The sequence below is a fragment of the Dasypus novemcinctus genome, chromosome 14 (assembly GCF_030445035.2).
Source record: "Dasypus novemcinctus isolate mDasNov1 chromosome 14, mDasNov1.1.hap2, whole genome shotgun sequence".
Lineage (NCBI taxonomy): Eukaryota > Metazoa > Chordata > Mammalia > Cingulata > Dasypodidae > Dasypus > Dasypus novemcinctus.
In genome coordinates this window covers 52,288,823-52,307,904 of record NC_080686.1, presented here as the reverse complement: position 1 = coordinate 52,307,904, position 19,082 = coordinate 52,288,823, and the positions used below count along the sequence as shown (strand labels likewise).

Genomic DNA, 19,082 nt, shown 5'->3' with positions numbered 1-19,082 from the left:
TTTTCCTATACAGTCTTCAAAATGTCAATGTAGATGAGTTGTCTTTAGAAGACTCCATTTAAAAGGAGTACTTAATTTAGGTTAACATTCCCCCCATACACACACCCCCAATTATCCCTTAGAACAGTGGAGTTTCTTTTTATTTGAATTCTTAAAATGTCTCTCATATTGCAGGATGCTTTCTCAATTACTTTATTTCAAACAAATATTGTTTTGGGAAATGTTCTTACAAGAGAACATAGTCACAGGCAACTTGCTGAATATTCTGAGAATGTGAGGCGTGACCATTCTTTACCTGGGCCATTTCTCCAGGTTGTGTTTTGGACTGAGAAACCTTGATGGGAAAGGTAATTTCTCCCTCTGAAGCAAAGAACAGGCTTGCTTATAGCTTATTATAAAACTGACGAATTCCCCATGCTCAGTGGTCCTCGCTCCTGAAACACAACCCACACTATGTGCCTTCTGCATTCATCCTCACTGCTTGCGTTGTCTTGGATCCAGGAGTCTTGTGTCCAACATCCATAAAAGAGTAACAGGTTAACTTATTAGCTTGTAATCAAATCCTAGATTCAACAGACATATTAGCTTGAAACAATCACAGTAAATGACAGTTTGGGAAACTTACAGAGGCAACCTTACATAATCAATTAAAATCCAAGGCAGGGAAACGGACTTTGGCCCAGTGGTTAGGGCGTCCGTCTACCATATGGGAGGTCCGCGGTTCAAACCCCGGGCCTCCTTGACCCGTGTGGAGCTGGCCATGCGCAGTGCTGATGCGCGCAAAGGAGTGCCGTGCCACGCAAGGGTGTCCCCCGCGTGGGGGAGCCCCACGCGCAAGGAGTGCGCCCGTGAGGAAAGCCGCCCAGCGTGAAAAGAAAGAGCAGCCTGCCCAGGAATGGTGCCGCCCACACTTCCCGTGCCGCTGACGACAACAGAAGCGGACAAAGAAACAAGACGTGGCAAATAGACACCAAGAACAGACAACCAGGGGAGGGGGGGAATTAAATAAATAAATAAATCTTTAAAAAAAAAAAAAAACCCAAGGCAAAGAAATTTAATACATTTTAATAATGTATTAATAATTAATAATTAATAAATATTAATAATTAATAATGAAAAAATAAATAATTTTTCCCTGGAGGTATGACTCACATTTGCGAATTGTGGGTGTCAATGTAATCAAGCCTCTTAGAGGCACAAAAAAGCAGCATATTAAGTGGTTCTAGAAATCAAACATGTATCTGTAGGACTGATGGAATTAACAGCAGTCCAAATATTGGACAAATAAATACTTATGGCTTGGGATACAGTTTCCAGTTACATATAAAGAAAAATCCTGTACCTGAAAAATTCTTGGGACAGATGTATAAATGACATGCTTTAGTTTAGGTGAAATTTTTTGAAGATCTTGTAAAGAATTTACATAAAAGCTATAAATGTGAATGGAAGAAAAGTTAATGTTTCTATACTACAACGATTTTATACGAAAGTCACTACATAGTAAAATAAAATTATTTTATTTATAGCCCTTAAAGTTTCTGTGTAAGTGGGACAAAAAACATTTGTTTAAATTGAAGATCCCCTTTTACATTTGTGATAATCTTATATTGAAGCCATATGCCTTTAACCTGGGTTTCTTCCAAGATCATTTCCTGTTTTCCAGTTTTCTTACTAGCTTTTGAATCACTAGAGTCTCAGAAATCCTTTAAAACTTTTAGAATGTACTGCTTCAGAAATACTGATTTTTTGAATTATCTCTTCTTCATATTTATCACTAGTCTCTTTCTTGTAAGGATTAAGTGCTTCTCCTTGGCTCTTAATGCCAGATCTGATCATCCCCATTGTATTTAAAGGATCCATGTTCAGTGGCAGCAGTTCCCACAGTAATATCTGACAGAGAAGAGCAACCACAGAGCTCTTTAGGGTAAATGGAGCTACTCTCACAAAATTTTTCCTCACAGTCATAGTATGAAGTCCTCTGGACATCTTACTTGCTAAATCCACTGGAGTGGGTGAGCACATCTTTCTTCATAAATCCACTCTAACATTCCAACTTTCTAAGCCTTTCGATCCCTCATCTGATTATACCAGGACATTCCTGGCATTTCAACTTCATTTAATGTTGACCACCTTTTGGTCCATGCTTCAGCCAGCCAACCAAGTTAACCCCCTTTGTTACCCTCCAGCTATATAACATTGAATCCAGAATCTCTGTTTATTCATTCCATATCAATAAGTACAGTATGATCTAACTTCATGTTCCTTCCACTATCATCCCACACCCTTAATGTCCATTCCCAACACATATTCCTCTGATTTCTATCTGTATAAATTGGAAAAATCGTGCAATTTTTTTAGAGTATAGCACACCTCCTCATGGGTGATACTTTTATACCTCACCTTGCCAGTCCTGTTGGTAGCAGGCTAGTTGTAGATCAGGAAGAAAAGAATAGTGGTGTGAGTCATGAGAGCAGTTGGCAGTGTTTTGCAAGTCAGTTACCTCAGAGCATTCCATTAAAGTTTCATCTCCTTTAACAGTGTTCAATATCTTCAGAGGTGTGATGGCTGATTCCTTAGGGCAGCCTGTTACAATTTTATCTGACAAAGAAGACTCAGAATTTAGGAGGTTCTATGCACCCACCAACAGTTGTGTTGTAATTCAGCCACTTGCATAATGAGACTGCATCTGGTTTATTCTGCACCTGTAAGAAAGAAGTTTCTTTCATGGCATACATAGAGACTTTCATGTCCTTCGTGCAACACTTGAATTTGAAGCCCTGAGTTCATCTTTTTCTTTTAACAACCTTATCCTGATTGTTTAGGAATAACCAGTCAATATCATTATACTTTTATCTTCACAAAACTTTGGTATCAAATACACCTTCACTCAGAGGCTTGTCTCTTATAAGCATTTGAGTAGCAGTATTCAGTGGTGATATTTTGCATAGCTTTGTTGCCAGTTCATGCCACGGATTGCCAGAGTCCTCTGGATCATTGGAAGTAAAGTCATTAGTGCCTTTTAATCTAATCATATTAGAGAATTGATTAAAAAACTCCACAACCAACTCAGAAATTGTGTTCTTAAGATTCTGTTTCTCAGGAACCACTCCTGGTACCAAAATGTGTATTAGTTAGGATTCTCCAGAGAAACAGAACTGACAGGATGTATATATACTACACTGAACTAAACTAGCTATCTTTCTTGGTACAATAAACTGTTGTCTGTATCAAAATAAAGAATGACAGTATAAATAATACAAAGCCGTAGATATTTTAAAAATCATAGTTTACTGTCATTGGAAAGCAATAGGAACCTCACCTCTACTTAGTCGTATGTATGTATTAAACATTTACATACCATTTTTGTCTGACCTTATAACCTATCCTAGGGTTGTTATTTACTGGGGAATAAATTGCTATATAGACTAATGCTTAAAGTAGCTATTTGTATATAAGAGGAGTGTTAGTAGTTGACTTTTATACAAAAAGAAGTCTAAGATGTGGGAACATTTTTGTTGAAATGATGAAAGGGTTTGAAAAGATATTAACAGTTGATCCTATTTATGCGTTTGAATGTCTACTAATATCTATCACTAATTCTTTTCTTATCAAATATTTACTTAGCAGTTAAAATAGGTTCAACTCTTACCTGTGCATTTTTAAATTAAAATAAGTAGAATTGTGAAGTCAGTTTATTTAGAAAATCAGAATAATACAATGACCTGTATTCCATTCTACCCACTAATTCTGCTCTCTGCTTGCTGACAACCCACTTAGTTGAGACTGCATGTTCCAGAGACCATTACTTTTAAAATAGTCTTGTAACATCCATTATAACAGATTAAAGCACAGGCATTTGTGTTTTTAATCAATTACCAAAAACTTTTAATTAAAATAATTCTTCAGTCATGACTCAGCTTTACTTTATGAAATATGTTTGTTGCCAAGGAGAAATCTGGAAAAAAAAGTGGAAGGAAAATAGTTCTAATGTGCTGGATGGTGGTGGCTCTGATGACTGCATTATTTTTATCATGTTGATTGTTGCTCTTTGCATATAGTTAACTCTTGATTCTTTGGTGACTTGTACAGGTTGTAAATTCCTCATCCTGCATTGTCCTCTCACCACTTTGATGTTAGTATTCTTACTAGAAGGTTAGAGTGACAGACTGAATGTCTGATCAGTTATGAAAAGCTGTAGAAAAAGATCTGATCATTTATATTAAAGTGATTTAAAGGTGCATTCTTTAATCTCACTTTAGAAATTTTATTTAAACTAAGAAAATAATGTAGTTTAAAATTTCCTGAACTCTTCGAAGAGAACTATGAAAAACTAGTTCATAGAATTGGAATGTGACCATTATTAATACATATTGGTTCCAAAGCAAACAAGATACTGATAGAATTTGATGTTTATGGATGATGTCCCTCTCACCTTTAATGGTATTATGGAAATTAAGCCTTTTTATTATCTACATAGTAACCCCATTTACCAATTATTAGTAAAAAAAAACAGGGTAGTATATAATTAGAATATATTTTAATTATTTTTTACAGGTTTTACCCACCTGTTGATGAACCAGCTATTGGAAGTAAAAATATTGATCTCTCAGGACGACAGGAGAGAAAGCAAATCTTCAAAGGAAAAACATTTATATTTCTAAATTCTAAACAGGTAATGTTATAAACTAAATTTTTCTAATAGAAAACATTATAAACTATCATAAGTTATTACTATCTGTTATCAATAGTTATTAACACATTTCATTTTGGGACTTTGTATAGAGGTGTGAAGTGGAATAAAAAACTACCCAGGCTTCAGAACCTTCACAGTGACCAGATATTTCTTAATATATGTTGTTATATAAGTTTATCTAAATATATGAGGTGGGGGGACAGAAAACTTTGGTTTAACTTCTAACTTGTTCATTTAATACATATCTGTTGAATGTCTTCTGTGTGCCATAATGGAGGTTCCAGGAATTTAGGTCATGGCAGATCATACAAGTGAATCCTCACTTATGGTACTATGTGGTAAATGTGCTGAGGTAATGCAGAAAATGCAGTGATTCCAGAGCTTCATAGGAGCCTGGTGAGCTAGTGATTTTCTTAGAGTGGAGGCTCAGATTACCCTCTCAAGAAGTAGAACCAGTCACTTCTTGGTCTTTTGGCTAAGATTAAGTGTATTAGAGGAGTAGAATCGGTTCTTCAAATCTACTTCTATTTAATACCCAAATCAGAATTCTTCTAATTGTGAAAATGTACTTAAGGAATTGATATTTGTTATTTAAATTGCTTTTTGTTCTTTTCCTTTCCATTTTTAGCATAAGAAATTAAGTTCGGCAATTGTTTTTGGAGGTGGAGAAGCTAGGTTGATAACCGAAGAAAATGAAGAAGAAGATAGTTTCTTTTCAGCTCCTGGAACTTGTGTTGTTGATGTAGGAATAACAAATTCACAGATCTTAATTCCTGACTCTCAGAAGAAATGGATTCATTCAATTATGGATGTACTCCAAAGGTATAGAATTCCTCTTCATTAGTTAAGAAGTGCAATTAAATTATTTCATATATAACTTTTTTGTTGTACTCCACTTTCCAATGTAAAGGTAGAAATAAGAGTTATTATAAAGGTTTATTCTGTAGAGTACTTGAAAAATGATTATGAGTTAGTATGATAAAAATAGATTATCTTTTGTCTGTGACCATTTTTATCTCAATATTTAGTGCTTTTTTGTTGGCGCTATACCTGAATAAAATTACGGAATTTATCTCTTTAAATTAATAAAGTCATACTTATTAAGTTTTTCTGTAGAATATGTAGCAGTTGAGAAAGTTGAAGCTCAAAGGTAAAATTTGTCTTGAAATTGCCTAAAGCTGAAATGTATTTGTCTCTTGATTATAACCTAGTAAAAAATGCATTTAAATAATTCATTCCATCGTAGGTTATTATGGGAACACAGAAAAAAATGTCATATCTTAGAATGGTGTTCGTAGTGGAGAGGAAGACTGAAAGAGCTAAATGAAGAGTTTGTTTCCTAGACTGTATTGGTACTAATGATCTTAGCATTTTGGAACCAAAAAGTATTGTGCAAATAGCAGGCTTGGCAGTCTGTTGACTAAATTTCTTCTCTTCATCTAGCAAAAAGTAAATACATGCCTGAAAATACCAGAGCCAGCTCTTACAAAAGATTCATTGTTCCTGTCCCAGTAGTCCTTCTGACCATAGAGATTGCTTTTCCTCTTATGGGCTTGTTGAAATAAAAAATAAAATCTTAATTACCCCATAGATGCTTTTTTTAACTGAAATACATTACATGCTGCAAAAATACAGTTGTGTAAAAAAAAATACTATCCTACTTCTACAACAAAAATTTATTGTGGTTTGATTATATTTTAGGCAGTAGACATAAATGGTAAACAAGAAAGCCATGGTCTCTGCAGCCATTGGTGTTTACTGTAGGGGGATCTGGGGGAGAGAGATACAAGACTGGTAAACAGCTAATTAAAAATGTATGTAAAGGAAACAATGACCAGGACAGAGGGAGAAGCTTATTCTAAATCGAGAAGGCTTCTTTCAGGTGCCATATTTTCCCTATGACCTAAAAGAGCCAGTCTTTCAAAGAGAAGAAGAATGTGGCAGGCAGACAACAGCACTAATGTCTATGCTTACATAATACTTAACTATATAGAAGCTTCTCTTCTAAGAGTTATATAATAAAAACAATTAATCCTCAAAATACTGATCATTATTTACTGTTATGGTCCTCATTGTATATATGGATAACTATGGCAAAAGAGTTTTAAGTAGAACACAGGTAATGAGAAGAGGAGCCTGGAAGCGAACCCAGGCAGTCTGGTTCTAGAATCCATGTTCTTTATCATGCATCATGCTGCTTTTTAGCATGTTTAGGGGCCTGATAGAGGAAAAAACCTGGACTGCAACCAAGAAAGACACTTAGAACATGGTGCCTTGATGAGGAGTAATATTTATAGTCCTTGGCCCCTGTGACACTTTTGGGGGAGCAAGGAGAGGATGGGCAATTTTATTGTTTCGGAAAGTCTGTCACTTATAATAACACCTGTCCACTTAGTCTTAATCAGTTGATAGCCACTGAAGGTGCAATTCTATTATTTATATTGAGCAGTGAGGTCAGTTAAGTCAAACATTGATTAACTTCAGGCAGTAGGGCAAAATTTCTATTGGTAATTGCCATGGCTTTGTTGATCAGATGTCAGAAGTGGGTTAAGATTGATTATCTTCTGGATTAGAAGTCTAGAGAAACAACACAACCCTGGTTTTTGTCCTTGTTACCTGTTTTTTTGGTTTTTTTGTTTTTTATTTCCTCCATTATCTTAAGTTCACATTTGGGAAATAATTATTTAATTTCTCTTCCTCTCCTCCTCTCCCTCTGCCTTCCTCTCCACCTATACCTTGCACAAAATTGAATGACTCATAATCCTTGGTTCATGATGCACTTTTTATCATCGGACCATGTATATCTCACATTCATTTCATTCACTAATTAGTTATTTATAATATAATAAGTGTCTGAGAATCTACCACCCAAAATACAAACTAGAGCCTTGAAAATAATACCTTGGGAAATGGACTTGGCCCAGTGGTTAGGGTGTCCGTCTACCACATGGGAGGTCCGTGTTCAAACCCTGGGCCTCCTTGACCCATGTGGAGCTGGCCCATGCACAGCGCTGATGCGCAAGGAGTGCTGTGCCACGCAGGGGTGTCCCCCGCGTAGGGGAGCCCCACGCGCAAGGAATGCGCCCCCTAAGGAGAGCCGCCCAGCGCGAAAGAAAGTGCAGCCTGCCTAAAAATGGCGCCACCCACACGGAGAGCTGACGCAACAAGATGACGCAACAAAAAGAGACAGATTCCCATGCTGCTGACAACAACAGAAGTGGACAAAGAAACAATACCCAGCAAATAGACACAGAGAACAGACAACGGCGGGGCAGGGAGAAATAAATCTTTAAAAAAAAAAAAAAAAGACAAGAAAATAATACCTTAATACCCTAGCCTAGTCATCCCCTACCTGAGATAACTGTCATCCTAAATCCCTTGATCATCATTTACTTGTTTTTCTTTATATATAGTTTTACTGCTTCATCATATATTCCTAAAATGTATTTTTTAATTTTATTTAATTTTATAACATGGTCATCATGTTACATGTAATCTTTTTTCTTATTTTCAAGGTATGTCCAGTTAAAACACCTATATAGTTCTTTGTATTTCTCTCTCTCTAATAGAATTTTAGAATTGGAAAGATATATATCCTTTAATCTCCTTATTTACAGATTTAGTCACTGAGTTAATAAAAGGTGGTGGACTTGCCCAATGTAACACAACCCCTGTGAGTAGTATAGACTCTATATTTGAATTCCTTCTATACCATAAATTTTTTATATCTTTTTTGAGAAAAAAATGAAAGATGGATTCAGCTTGATATCATCTTAGTGAAGTTGTTAGTTTTAGTATGTAATCATGCTTAAACTGTCTTTTTCTGATAGGCAGGGTCTTAGACCTATTCCTGAAGCAGAAATAGGATTGGCAGTTATTTTCATGACTACAGAGAATTACTGTGATCCTCAGGACCAGCCCAATTCAGGTAATTAAAACATTATTTCATTAATTCTTTTTTTTTTTTAAGATTTTTTTTTTTTTTTTCATTTTATTTCTCCCCACTCCCTCAGTGTTTTGCACTTGCTGTGTCTCATCATCTTCCTTGTTTCTTTCGGAGATACCCGGAGCCAACCTGGGACCTCTGATGTGGGAGGGAGATGGCTAATCACTTGATCCACCTCTACTCCCTGCTTTATTTTGTCTCTCATTAGGTTTTTCTTCCCCTTGTCTCTTGTTGCGTCATCTTGTTGCGTCAGCTCACTGTTCCTGCACTTTGGGTCAGCTTGCTGTCTTTTTTAGGAGGCACCGGGAACCTCTGCTCCCTGTTTTGTTGTGTCTCTTATTATGTTTTTCTTCTTGTGTCTCTTGTTGCATTATCTTGTTGCGCCAGCTTGCCGCACCTGCCTGGTATGCCAGCTTGCTGTCTTCTTTAGGAGGCACCAGGAACCGAACCAGGGACCCTCCCGTGTGGTAGGTGGGAGCTCAATCGCTTGAGTCACATCCACTTCCCTCATTAATTCTTTAGCAGCGTCGTTTTATAAATTGACCATAGGCTGTTTGTACATTACTCTTAACACTTGCTTGGAGTGACCATATTCACCTTCTTGAAAAAGCTTTTCTGTTCATCCATTCACTCATTTATTTGTTTGAAACATATTTGTGTCTCCCATTTACCAGGCACTGTTTTAAGTGTTGGAGATGCAGAAATAAAGTAAACCAGATCCCTATTATTGTGAACTTTGTATTCAGAAGGTCAAGATTCAGACAATAAGCAAAAACACACGTGACACTTTCAGATATGGATAAGTTTGAGGAACCAAAACAAGGTGATGTGAAAGTGATTGACAAGTGGGTTGTTTTTTAGATTAGGAGGTCAGGGAAGGCCTCACTGAGGATGTGACATCTGAGCCTCTTGCATCTTGAATGGGCATGATAAAACAGCCATATGAAGATCTGGGTGGCACAAAGTTCTCAATAGAAGGAACAGATCACTCTGGCTTTTGTGTGGAGAAGGGATTCTAGGTGTCCAAACACAAGTGGCAGGGCCAATAGAAAACTAATGTATAGGTCCAGGCAAGAGAGAACCTGATATCTTGGGTCAGGGTGGTAGTAGTAGAACTGAGAAAAAAGAAAATGAATAGATTCAGGATATATTTTGGAACTAGACCCAGTAGAACTTGCATGTGGAGGAATCAAAATGATTCCTAGTTTTTTTGTCAAGAAAAACTGGGTAGATGGTGGTACCATTTACTGAGATGAAGAATGCGTATTATAATTACATTGTGTTGACTGTCACAGAAGCCAGTGCACTCACAGTCACTAATCCTCTTTGTTACTGAAAAATCATTCCTATAACTTTCTTGAAAATAATTAGTGTCTTGCAAATATGCTGACACTGCCATTATAAAGACGGTTCTTTTAATTCTCTTCTCTTGTCACTTCTTTACCTACTTAACAAAAGCATCCATTTTATATGCCTTTTGTATTAGTCAATTAAAGGGGTACTGATGCAAAGAACCAGAAATCTGTTGGCTCATATAAAGGAGTATTTATTTGGGGTAACTTAGAGTTACCAGGTCATGAGGCATACCTTACTTCCTTCACCAAAGTCCTTTGCTGTATGTCGGAGCAAGATGGCTGCTAATGTCTGCAAGGGTTCAGCTTTCCTCTTCTCGTTAAGGCTTTGTGGTCCCAGCTTCTTCCAATTACAGCTGTAGGCTGGGATAAGTCTCGTCTTTCTCCTGGGGCTCATTTTTGTCTGGGCTTAGCTGCTCTGCCTTCTCTATAAGGCCAGGTATAGATTATCAGGCTAATGGTTTGTGTCTCTTCCTGGGGCCTCTGCCGTATCTATGGAGCTGTCTCTATTACTCTTTGTTCTTCGCCTGTGTGTTTACTTCCCAAGGCTCCAGCTTAAAACTCCATCCTCTTTTCTCTGCAGTGTGGTTTCTCTGTGGTTTCTCACTAAGAGGGTAGGGACTCAATGTCCTACTGCCATGGCCAAATCAAAGCTTTAATCATTATTTAATCAAGTAAAAGTGAAACTTCTGAATCCAGTATAATCTAATATGCCCAGAGGAACAGACCAGTTCACAAACATAATCTAATATCTATTTTTGGAATTCATAAACAAAATCAAACTGCTACACCTGTGTATGTTTACTTGTCTCCTGGTTTTCTCTGGTGATCTTGTCAGCAGTAATTGGGCTTTGACTGAAACACAGGTTAGAAAAGTACCACCTCCTTGCATGCTCTAGCAGGTATTTTGCTGACAGTGAATTTCTGTTCTCTTATGGAGGGGAAAAAAATCCATATAAGCAATTTCAGACCTTAACAACAACAAATGAACCCTGTAAAAACAAATAGACTTTTTTGGTTTAAGTCGGTAGTTCCCCCATCCCAGCCCCCATTTAGGGGCAATTGCATTTGTTTCTGCATTTAGAAAACTAGGTCTTAACTGGGTTTATATTTCTGAAACATTGTTTAATAAAAATTCTCCAGAATTCAAAATATCTGGGATTCAGCCTAGATGTCTGGGTTTTTTGTTTGTTTTGTTTGATTTAATCTTATGTTTTTTACACAAACCCCAAGAAACACTGGGTTAGAATACCTTGATATTGACTTAACTAAAGAGGAATATTTTTTTATGTAAATGGAAGAGGCACTCAGGCTATAAATTTTTTTCTCCCTTTTTCTTACCTTTCACATCCATTTGATCATCAAGACCTGAGATTCTTCATCTGCAGCATCTTTTCGAGATCAGCTACCGTCCCTTCTCACAGCTTGCCCTATTTGAACCCTCTTCAACTTTCTTTCTGGAAGGCGGTTCTAATTGCCCTCAATAGTGGTCCTGCCTCCAAACTCATTTCTACTATTAATATTTCATTTTGCCACTGGAATTGTCTTCCCTTTTCTCAAAAACTTCTATCTTTTCTTATTACCTACATAATAAATTCCTAAGCCCTTTGTCTAGACTTCAAGCCCTTAGTCATTTAGCTGCAGCCTATCTTCTTCCATCCTCATCTTTTTTTAAGTATCTTCCTACAAAATACATACCATATTGTTCATAGTTCCATACTCCCTAACTGTACTTACCATGTTCCTGTTTCCTAAAATGTCAGTACCACTTATTAAAATCTCACTACAAATGCTCACTGGGGTTTTTTTTAGTTAGGCCAGTAAAAAGAATTTATTGGGAAATGGGGGGAAAGAACAGAAGAACAGAATTGCTGAAAAATAAGCACCAAGATTTGGTGCAGGCTCCTCTAGGTAGAGAGAGCGAGTTTTGGTTTGTGTGGTCACCTCTTAAGCTATGAATTATTCCTCCTCTTGCTAATGCTAAGGGAAGGGGCCCCAGCTGTTAACGGTTACCCCAATGGTGGGGGCCAATAGTGAGGCCTGCTTGGAATATCTGGGGCCTCCCCTCGGACCCCAAAAGAGTTCCAGTTGGGACCTCAAGGTTGAGGTCAAGGTCTCAGCAGGGTCCTGTGGCCATGTTGTCTGTCAGCCCTTTTGTCTGCCAGGCCAGCCCCCTTCCCCCTTTCACTGTATTAACCTGCCTTAAGTTCCCCCTCAGAGAGTTCACACCCTTATTCTTAAGGGGGTGCTGAGCGACGATGGTCATTCTTCTGTAGTTACTTCCTGCTGGTTAGGACGGTAGTCCCTGCCTGACAGGATATAAACCTCTCTGCCTATTCTGTTGAGGTTGAGGGAAGACAGGTCCGGTATCCTGGTTGGAACTAGATGAAATCCCTGGTGAAATATTTCTAAATTGCTTTCCCTCCCTCCCATAATTCTCATCCAAGTCAGAATGAAATATTCCGTTTTCTACACTCCAGTAACTTTTTTTTTTTCATTTCAGTTATCATTTCTTTCTTCCTACTTTGAAAAGTAACTATTGTTTCCATGTCCCTTTAAGTCCTTAGGTTGACTTTAAGTTCTTATTAGTTTTGGATCCCCTGACTGCCCCAAGCACAGTACTTATTGTAGTAGGCATGAATATTTGCTTACCTGAATTAAGTTCTTGGTACACAAGATTATCTTTGCCAGGTTGGGACAACAAATTTTGTCATCCACTACTGCAATTGTGTTTTTGGCTGAGGGGTATTAGAGATCATCTAATCTGTCTCTCTATTAAAAGATAAGAGGCATCAAGGTTGAGAAAAGGTAACTAAGGTCCAATAACTAAGCCAGTCCTAAATTTTTGACTCTCAGACCAGTACTTTTTCTGTTATATCATTCCATATAGAAATGAATCATAAGGGGTGAGTAGTATTACTTCTGACACATAGTGAAATAGATCTACATCAGTTCCAAGTTTTGGACCCCTGACTTAAAATTTTAGAACACAAATCAGATTGCAGGGTGAGAATGTATGTCTCCCTCTCTCCCACTTTCTTTCCTCCCCACTTTTCCTCCCATATTCATTCATTTCTTTATTCAACAAGCGTTTATTGGAGCATTTGTTATATGCTTGCAACTATGCTAAGTGCTTGGAATAAAGAGGTGAGAAAATCAGACTCCCTCATGGTGTATTTAGCCAGGAGAACACTGTAAATAAAATTATCGTTAACAAACACTAGTCATTCTGGGTCATTAGATTACATTTATAAATGTTTGTTTTAGTGATTATGTAAACATTCTTAATTATTCTTTGCAAGCTTCTGTGCAAGCCAAAGTGAACTCTAGGGTTATGTCTCTTTTAAGTAAATGGCAAGAGCTTTTAAGGTAGTTATTTAAGGAAAGTAGTAAAAGTTATTTAAGTACCTGAAATTGGAATTGGTAATAAACACTTATTAAGTGTATTTTATGTTGTAAGTGCCTAATAGATTGATAATTTAGCTTAGATACTTAGTAAACATAAACTTTTTAAAATTTTCAGTTAACAATTTAATTCCATTAACTTATTTATATCCACTATATACCAAACATTGATCTAAGTACTGGAGATATAGAAATGAACAAGACTCAGGAATTAGCAAGTAAACTAGTATAGTTCTTAATATATACCAACCACTTTTCTAACTGCTATCCATATGTCAATTCATTTTGCCCTCAAAACTGTGAGGAAAGTACTATATTTATCCCCATTTTACAGATGAGGAAACTATGGCATAGAGAGGCTAAATAAGCAGGGCCACACAGCTAGTGATAAATGTTTTTGAAGAGTGATAACACAGGGCGGTGGGGAAGGAGAAATAAGGAGTATCTAATACAATGTGAAATGTTCAAGGAAAGTATCCCAGAAGAGTAGCACTTAAATTGCTATTGTAGTAAAAAAAAATGATAACATAATCATAGTTTCTGGAATAGTCAAAATTTTATCTAAAACTGTCTTAAATGTTTTCAGTTCGAATAGCCTATTCTCAAAATGAAGCTCATTCTAATTTGTGTACATGGTGGTATAGCTATACTGTCTGCAGGGGAAAGTATAATTTTAGGGGAGTCTACTGATTAAAAGCATAATTTGAATTAGAATTTAAGTGGAGTTTTAAAATTTAAGTTGATATACTTCACTAAGGATTTGAGGCAGCTTTAAAATGATTTGGTTTAAATAAGTCCATCATAGATGCCAACAGGCTGTATATAGGCAATTTCATTAATATTTATTGGCTCCACTGACTGAAAACAAGCATATCCTAGTTAATACCCTTGCATGACACAGTCTAACAATTTTAAGTGACCAAATGTCCATCTTGTGTGATTCTTTATTTTTACTGTTTGATTTACAGGATTAAAGCCAACAACTCGAGGACCAAGTCTTTCCCAAGACTTCTCAGTCAGTGAAAAACTAATGCCAAGTGCCACAGTCAATACCACAACATATGTAGCTGACACAGAATCAGAGCAAGCAGATACATGGTAAAATTTCTTTTAACTTTTTTTTTATTAAATTATTTGCCAATAAATTAATAGTAAATTCAAGTACCTTTACCAGTTCATTTCTTGGGAGATAAAGGTGGGAAAGTGGGATACCAAGTAATTATAATATGTTAGGACAGGGGTCAGCAAACTTTTTCTATAAAGGAACAGATAGTAAATATTTTCCACATTGCAGGCCATTAGTCTCTGTTATGGCTATTCACCTCTGTGCTATCACAGTATGAAAGTAGCCACAGACCACAGACAATACATAAATGAATGAGTGTGACTGTATTAATCTGCCAAAGGGGTGCTGATGCAAAGTACCAGAAATCTGTTGGCTTTTATAAAGGTATTTATTTGGGGTAAAGGCTTATAGTTACGAATCCCTAAAAAGTCTAACTCAGGGTTGCTTTTTACCAAAATAAGTTGCTGCATGTTGAAGCAAGATGGTTGCTGATCTCTGCTGGGTTTTCAACCTTCCACTTTGGGCTTCCAGCTTCTTCCTGATCTCAGCTTTAGACTGGCATACGGCTTGTCTCTCAGGGCTTCCTGTCTCAATCTCAGCTTTCATCCCAAGGTCACCTGTAAACTGTCAGGCGAATGGCTTATCTCTCCCTTGGGCCCCAGGATCAAAAATGACAAAACACTCTCTCTTCTGGTATGTCTTTTTAGAGTGAGTGTTCATTTTTATCAGACCACTAAGTCAAGGACTCATCCTGAGTCACACCTTACAAGGTTGCATCAAAAGCCCTGAATTGATTTTATCAAGTAAATTTAATCAGAGCCCCCTCACTGAATTTAATACAATCAAAGGGTATCACACTCAGAGGAATAGATTTGTTTTCAAACATAATCTCTTTCTTTTAGGGATTCACAAAAACAATCTCAAACTGTCATAGTGACTGTGTTCCAATAACATTTTTACAAAAACAGATGCCATAGTTTGCCAACCTCTGTCTTAGGGTAAAGGTGTTTTTTGTTGTTGTAGGCAGATGTTTACAGAGTACCATAATGAATTCTACTACTTTGTTTGTGACTGATGAAATAAGTTTGAAATGGCTAGTTTCTAAGGATCATGTCTGCGAGTCAGGATTCCCAATCCAGAGACAATGGCCCCAATGGGATGGAGCCCGAAGGTGTCATCGAGAGCAACTGGAATGAGATTGTCGACAGCTTTGATGATATGAATCTCTCCGAGTCCCTTCTCCGTGGCATCTACGCTTATGGTTTTGAGAAGCCCTCTGCCATCCAGCAGCGAGCCATTCTTCCTTGTATCAAGGGTTATGATGTGATTGTTCAAGCCCAATCTGGGACTGGGAAGACAGCCACTTTCGCCATATCGATTCTGCAACAGATTGAATTGGATCCAAAGGCCACCCAGGCCTTGGTCTTGGCTCCCACTAGGGAACTGGCTCAGCAGATAATGGCATTAGGAGATTACATGGGTGCTTCCTGCCATGCCTGCATTGGGGGCACCAATGTGCGTGCTGAAGTTCAGAAGCTGCAGATGGAGGCTCCCCATATCATCGTGGGTACCCCAGGCCATGTGTTTGATATGCTTAATCGGAGATACCTGTCTCCCAAATACATCAAAATGTTTGTACTGGACGAAGCTGATGAAATGCTGAGCCGTGGATTCAAAGACCAGATCTATGATATATTCCAAAAACTCAACAGCAATACCTAGGTGGTTTTGTTGTCTGCTACAATGCCTTCCGATGTGCTCGAGGTGACTAAGAAGTTCATGAGGGACCCCATTCGGATTCTCGTCAAGAAGGAAGAGTTGACGCTGGAGGGTATCCGCCAGTTCTACATCAATGTGGAATGAGAGGAATGGAAGCTGGACACATTGTGTGACTTGTATGAGACCCTGACCATCACCCAAGCAGTCATCTTCATCAACACCCGAAGAAAGATTGATTGGCTTACTGAGAAGATGCATGCCCGAGACTTCACTGTCTCTGCTATGCATGGCGACATGGATCAAAAGGAACGAGATGTGATCATGAGGGAGTTCCGTTCTGGTTCTAGCAGAGTACTGATCACCACTGACCTGCTGGCCAGAGGCATTGATGTGCAGCAGGTTTCTTTAGTCATCAACTATGACCTTCCCACCAACAGGGAAAACTATATCCACAGAATCGGTCGAGGTGGACGTTTTGGCCGTAAGGGTGTGGCTATTAACATGGTGACAGAAGAAGACAAGAGGACTCTTCGAGACATTGAGACCTTCTACAACACCTCCATTGAGGAGATGCCCCTCAGTGTTGCTGACCTCATCTGAGGGACCCCAACGAGGGGTCATTCCTGGGGGGCTGAGGAGGAGCAGGAGGGGGGAGGGAAGGGAGCCAAGGGATGGACATCTTGTCATTTTTTTTTCTTTTTTCTTTTTTTTTTTTTTCTTTGAATAAATGTCACTTTTTGAGGCAAAAGAAGGAACCGTGAACATTTTAGACACCCTTTTCTTTGGGGTAGGCTCTTGCCCCAGGCGCCGTCTCTTCTCCCAAAAAACACTAACCCATTTCCCTAACTTAGTCACCTCCATACCCTAGGGGCTCTCCCCCCACCCCAGCCAAAATCTTCAGAAAATGATTCAGGAGGCTTTATGTCACTCAACCTCATTTGCTGGACCAAATCAGGAAGGGAAAACCCCTGATGAGTAAGGTGCCCCAGGAGATTGTCCCCAGATGGGGGGAGCAGGGGAGAGAACATGGTAGCCATTTTTACATTGTTTTGTATAGTATTTATTGATTCAGGAAACACAACAAAATTCTGAATAAAATTACTTGGAAACTGACAAAAAAAAAAAAGTTTGAAATGTGTTTGTATAGTATGATGTTGATTATAATTTTAATATATATATTTCAGGAGATAGTTTATATATGTCTGGTTGTCTGAGTAGCTAATATTCATGGTAGTTTTTCAGTAGTTCTCTATTTAAAGGGGGTTATTTTAGAGAGAGGAAGAAGCTTTTTTGTTTTTTATGGTATTTTCTATTTAAGACAGTATATTGTATTTTAAATATTTAGTAATTAGTTTATATTGAAGGATATTTGTGTTATCACTGTATTAAACTTTATTTTTAAAAAATTTTTACTATTCCCATGTTTTATATTGAGGCCAGATTTTACTTTTTTAAGTGCAAGTGTTAATGTAAAGTCACTTGAATACCAATGAGAATGAGCATATCAAAAGCAGTAAGTATTCAGACTATTCAACATAGGTTGTAGAACTATATATGTTTAAAATATTTTTTGGTAGTCTAGAATACTATTCTGGAGACTGACATCTGGATGGAATACAACTATTATCAATTCATCCAAAGTGATCTACATACCCCATTTTATATAATACTGACATGATAGATTTTTCTTATTCTGATTTTCTATTTTTTTATTATGCTACTTTTGCATGGAAAATAATTTAAAACTTTTAAATAGAACAATAATTACCTACTTTTATTTCCTAGTTTTAATTTATAATAGGATACTAGGTTGACATTCCATGTGCATTTGGCAGATATTTATAGCAGAACATGACTAACAATATTTGCTATAGGGAAAGAAGAACAGTAAAGAACATCCTTCTTCAAGGACCTACTTTCTTGGGATGGTAAAATATATTCAGTGAATTATTTTCTAAAGATAATTATCTTCTAAAGCTATATCACATTAAAACTATTAAAGCACTTTGTTTCTAGATAAAAGCTGCTGTAACCTTGTGCTTGCTTGATTGCTTAACTTGTCCTCTTTTCTTTTGCTGCAGTATGGATTTGAGTGAAATTCCAAAAGAAATAAAAATATCCAGAAGTGAACAAAAATGCAGAATGCTTTCACAAGAAACATGCACTGTAAAGGAACTCCCTAAAACAAGTTGTAATAATAATATACTGTCAAATAATCTTATTAGGATGAAAATCCCAAACTATCAGCTTTCACCAACTAAATTCCCAGGTATGGTAAGTAAAAGTAGAGATCACGCTCCTCAGCAGCAGCAGCAAACCAACTCCATCAAAAACTACTTTCAGCCATCTGCCAAAAAAAGGTATTTTTAGTGTTTTTAATAATTCTGTGGAAAATATCTGAAAAAATTAAAAATTTAGAATTAGTATAATTTTAGTATTAGTGTTACCTAATAGTATTACTGTTTAGTGTTATTAGTATTGTAGGATTATTAGTAATATTAATATTAGTCTCCAAAACCATTAGTATTTTTTTTTAAAGATTTATTTATTTGTTTATTTCTCTCCCCTTCCCCCCCACCCTGGTTGTCTGTTCTCTGTTTCGATTTGCTGCGTCTTCTTTGTCCGCTTCTGTTGTTGTCAGCGGCACGGGAATCTGTGTTTCTTTTTGCTGCGTCATCTTGTGTCATTTCTCCCTGTGGGCAGCGCCATTCTTAGGCAGGCTGCACTTTCTTTTGCGCTGGGTGGCTCTCCTTACGGGGCGCATTCCTTGCACGTGGGGCTCCCCTACACGGGGGACACCCCTGCGTGGCAGGGCACTCCTTGCGCGCATCAGCACTGCACGTGGGCCAGCTCCATGCGGGTCAAGGAGGCCCGGGGTTTGAACTGTGGACCTATCCATTG

At 37.5% G+C, this 19,082-nt stretch overlaps 1 protein-coding gene and 1 pseudogene across 4 annotated transcripts in view; both read left to right on the top strand.

Moving 5' to 3' along the window:
- Positions 1-19,082, top strand: part of NBN (nibrin) — a 73,282-nt gene that overhangs the window by 28,887 nt on the left and 25,313 nt on the right. For all 4 annotated transcript variants that reach the window (XM_058275703.1, XM_058275704.1, XM_058275706.2 and 1 more), the window contains 5 exons: positions 4,555-4,672; positions 5,322-5,515; positions 8,524-8,621; positions 14,365-14,494; positions 18,263-18,541. In XM_058275703.1, coding sequence (XP_058131686.1) covers positions 4,555-4,672; positions 5,322-5,515; positions 8,524-8,621; positions 14,365-14,494; positions 18,263-18,541 — 819 coding nt within the window. The remainder of the gene's footprint in view (positions 1-4,554; positions 4,673-5,321; positions 5,516-8,523; positions 8,622-14,364; positions 14,495-18,262; positions 18,542-19,082) is intronic.
- On the top strand, positions 15,547-17,307 carry LOC101420351 (eukaryotic initiation factor 4A-I pseudogene; annotated as a pseudogene).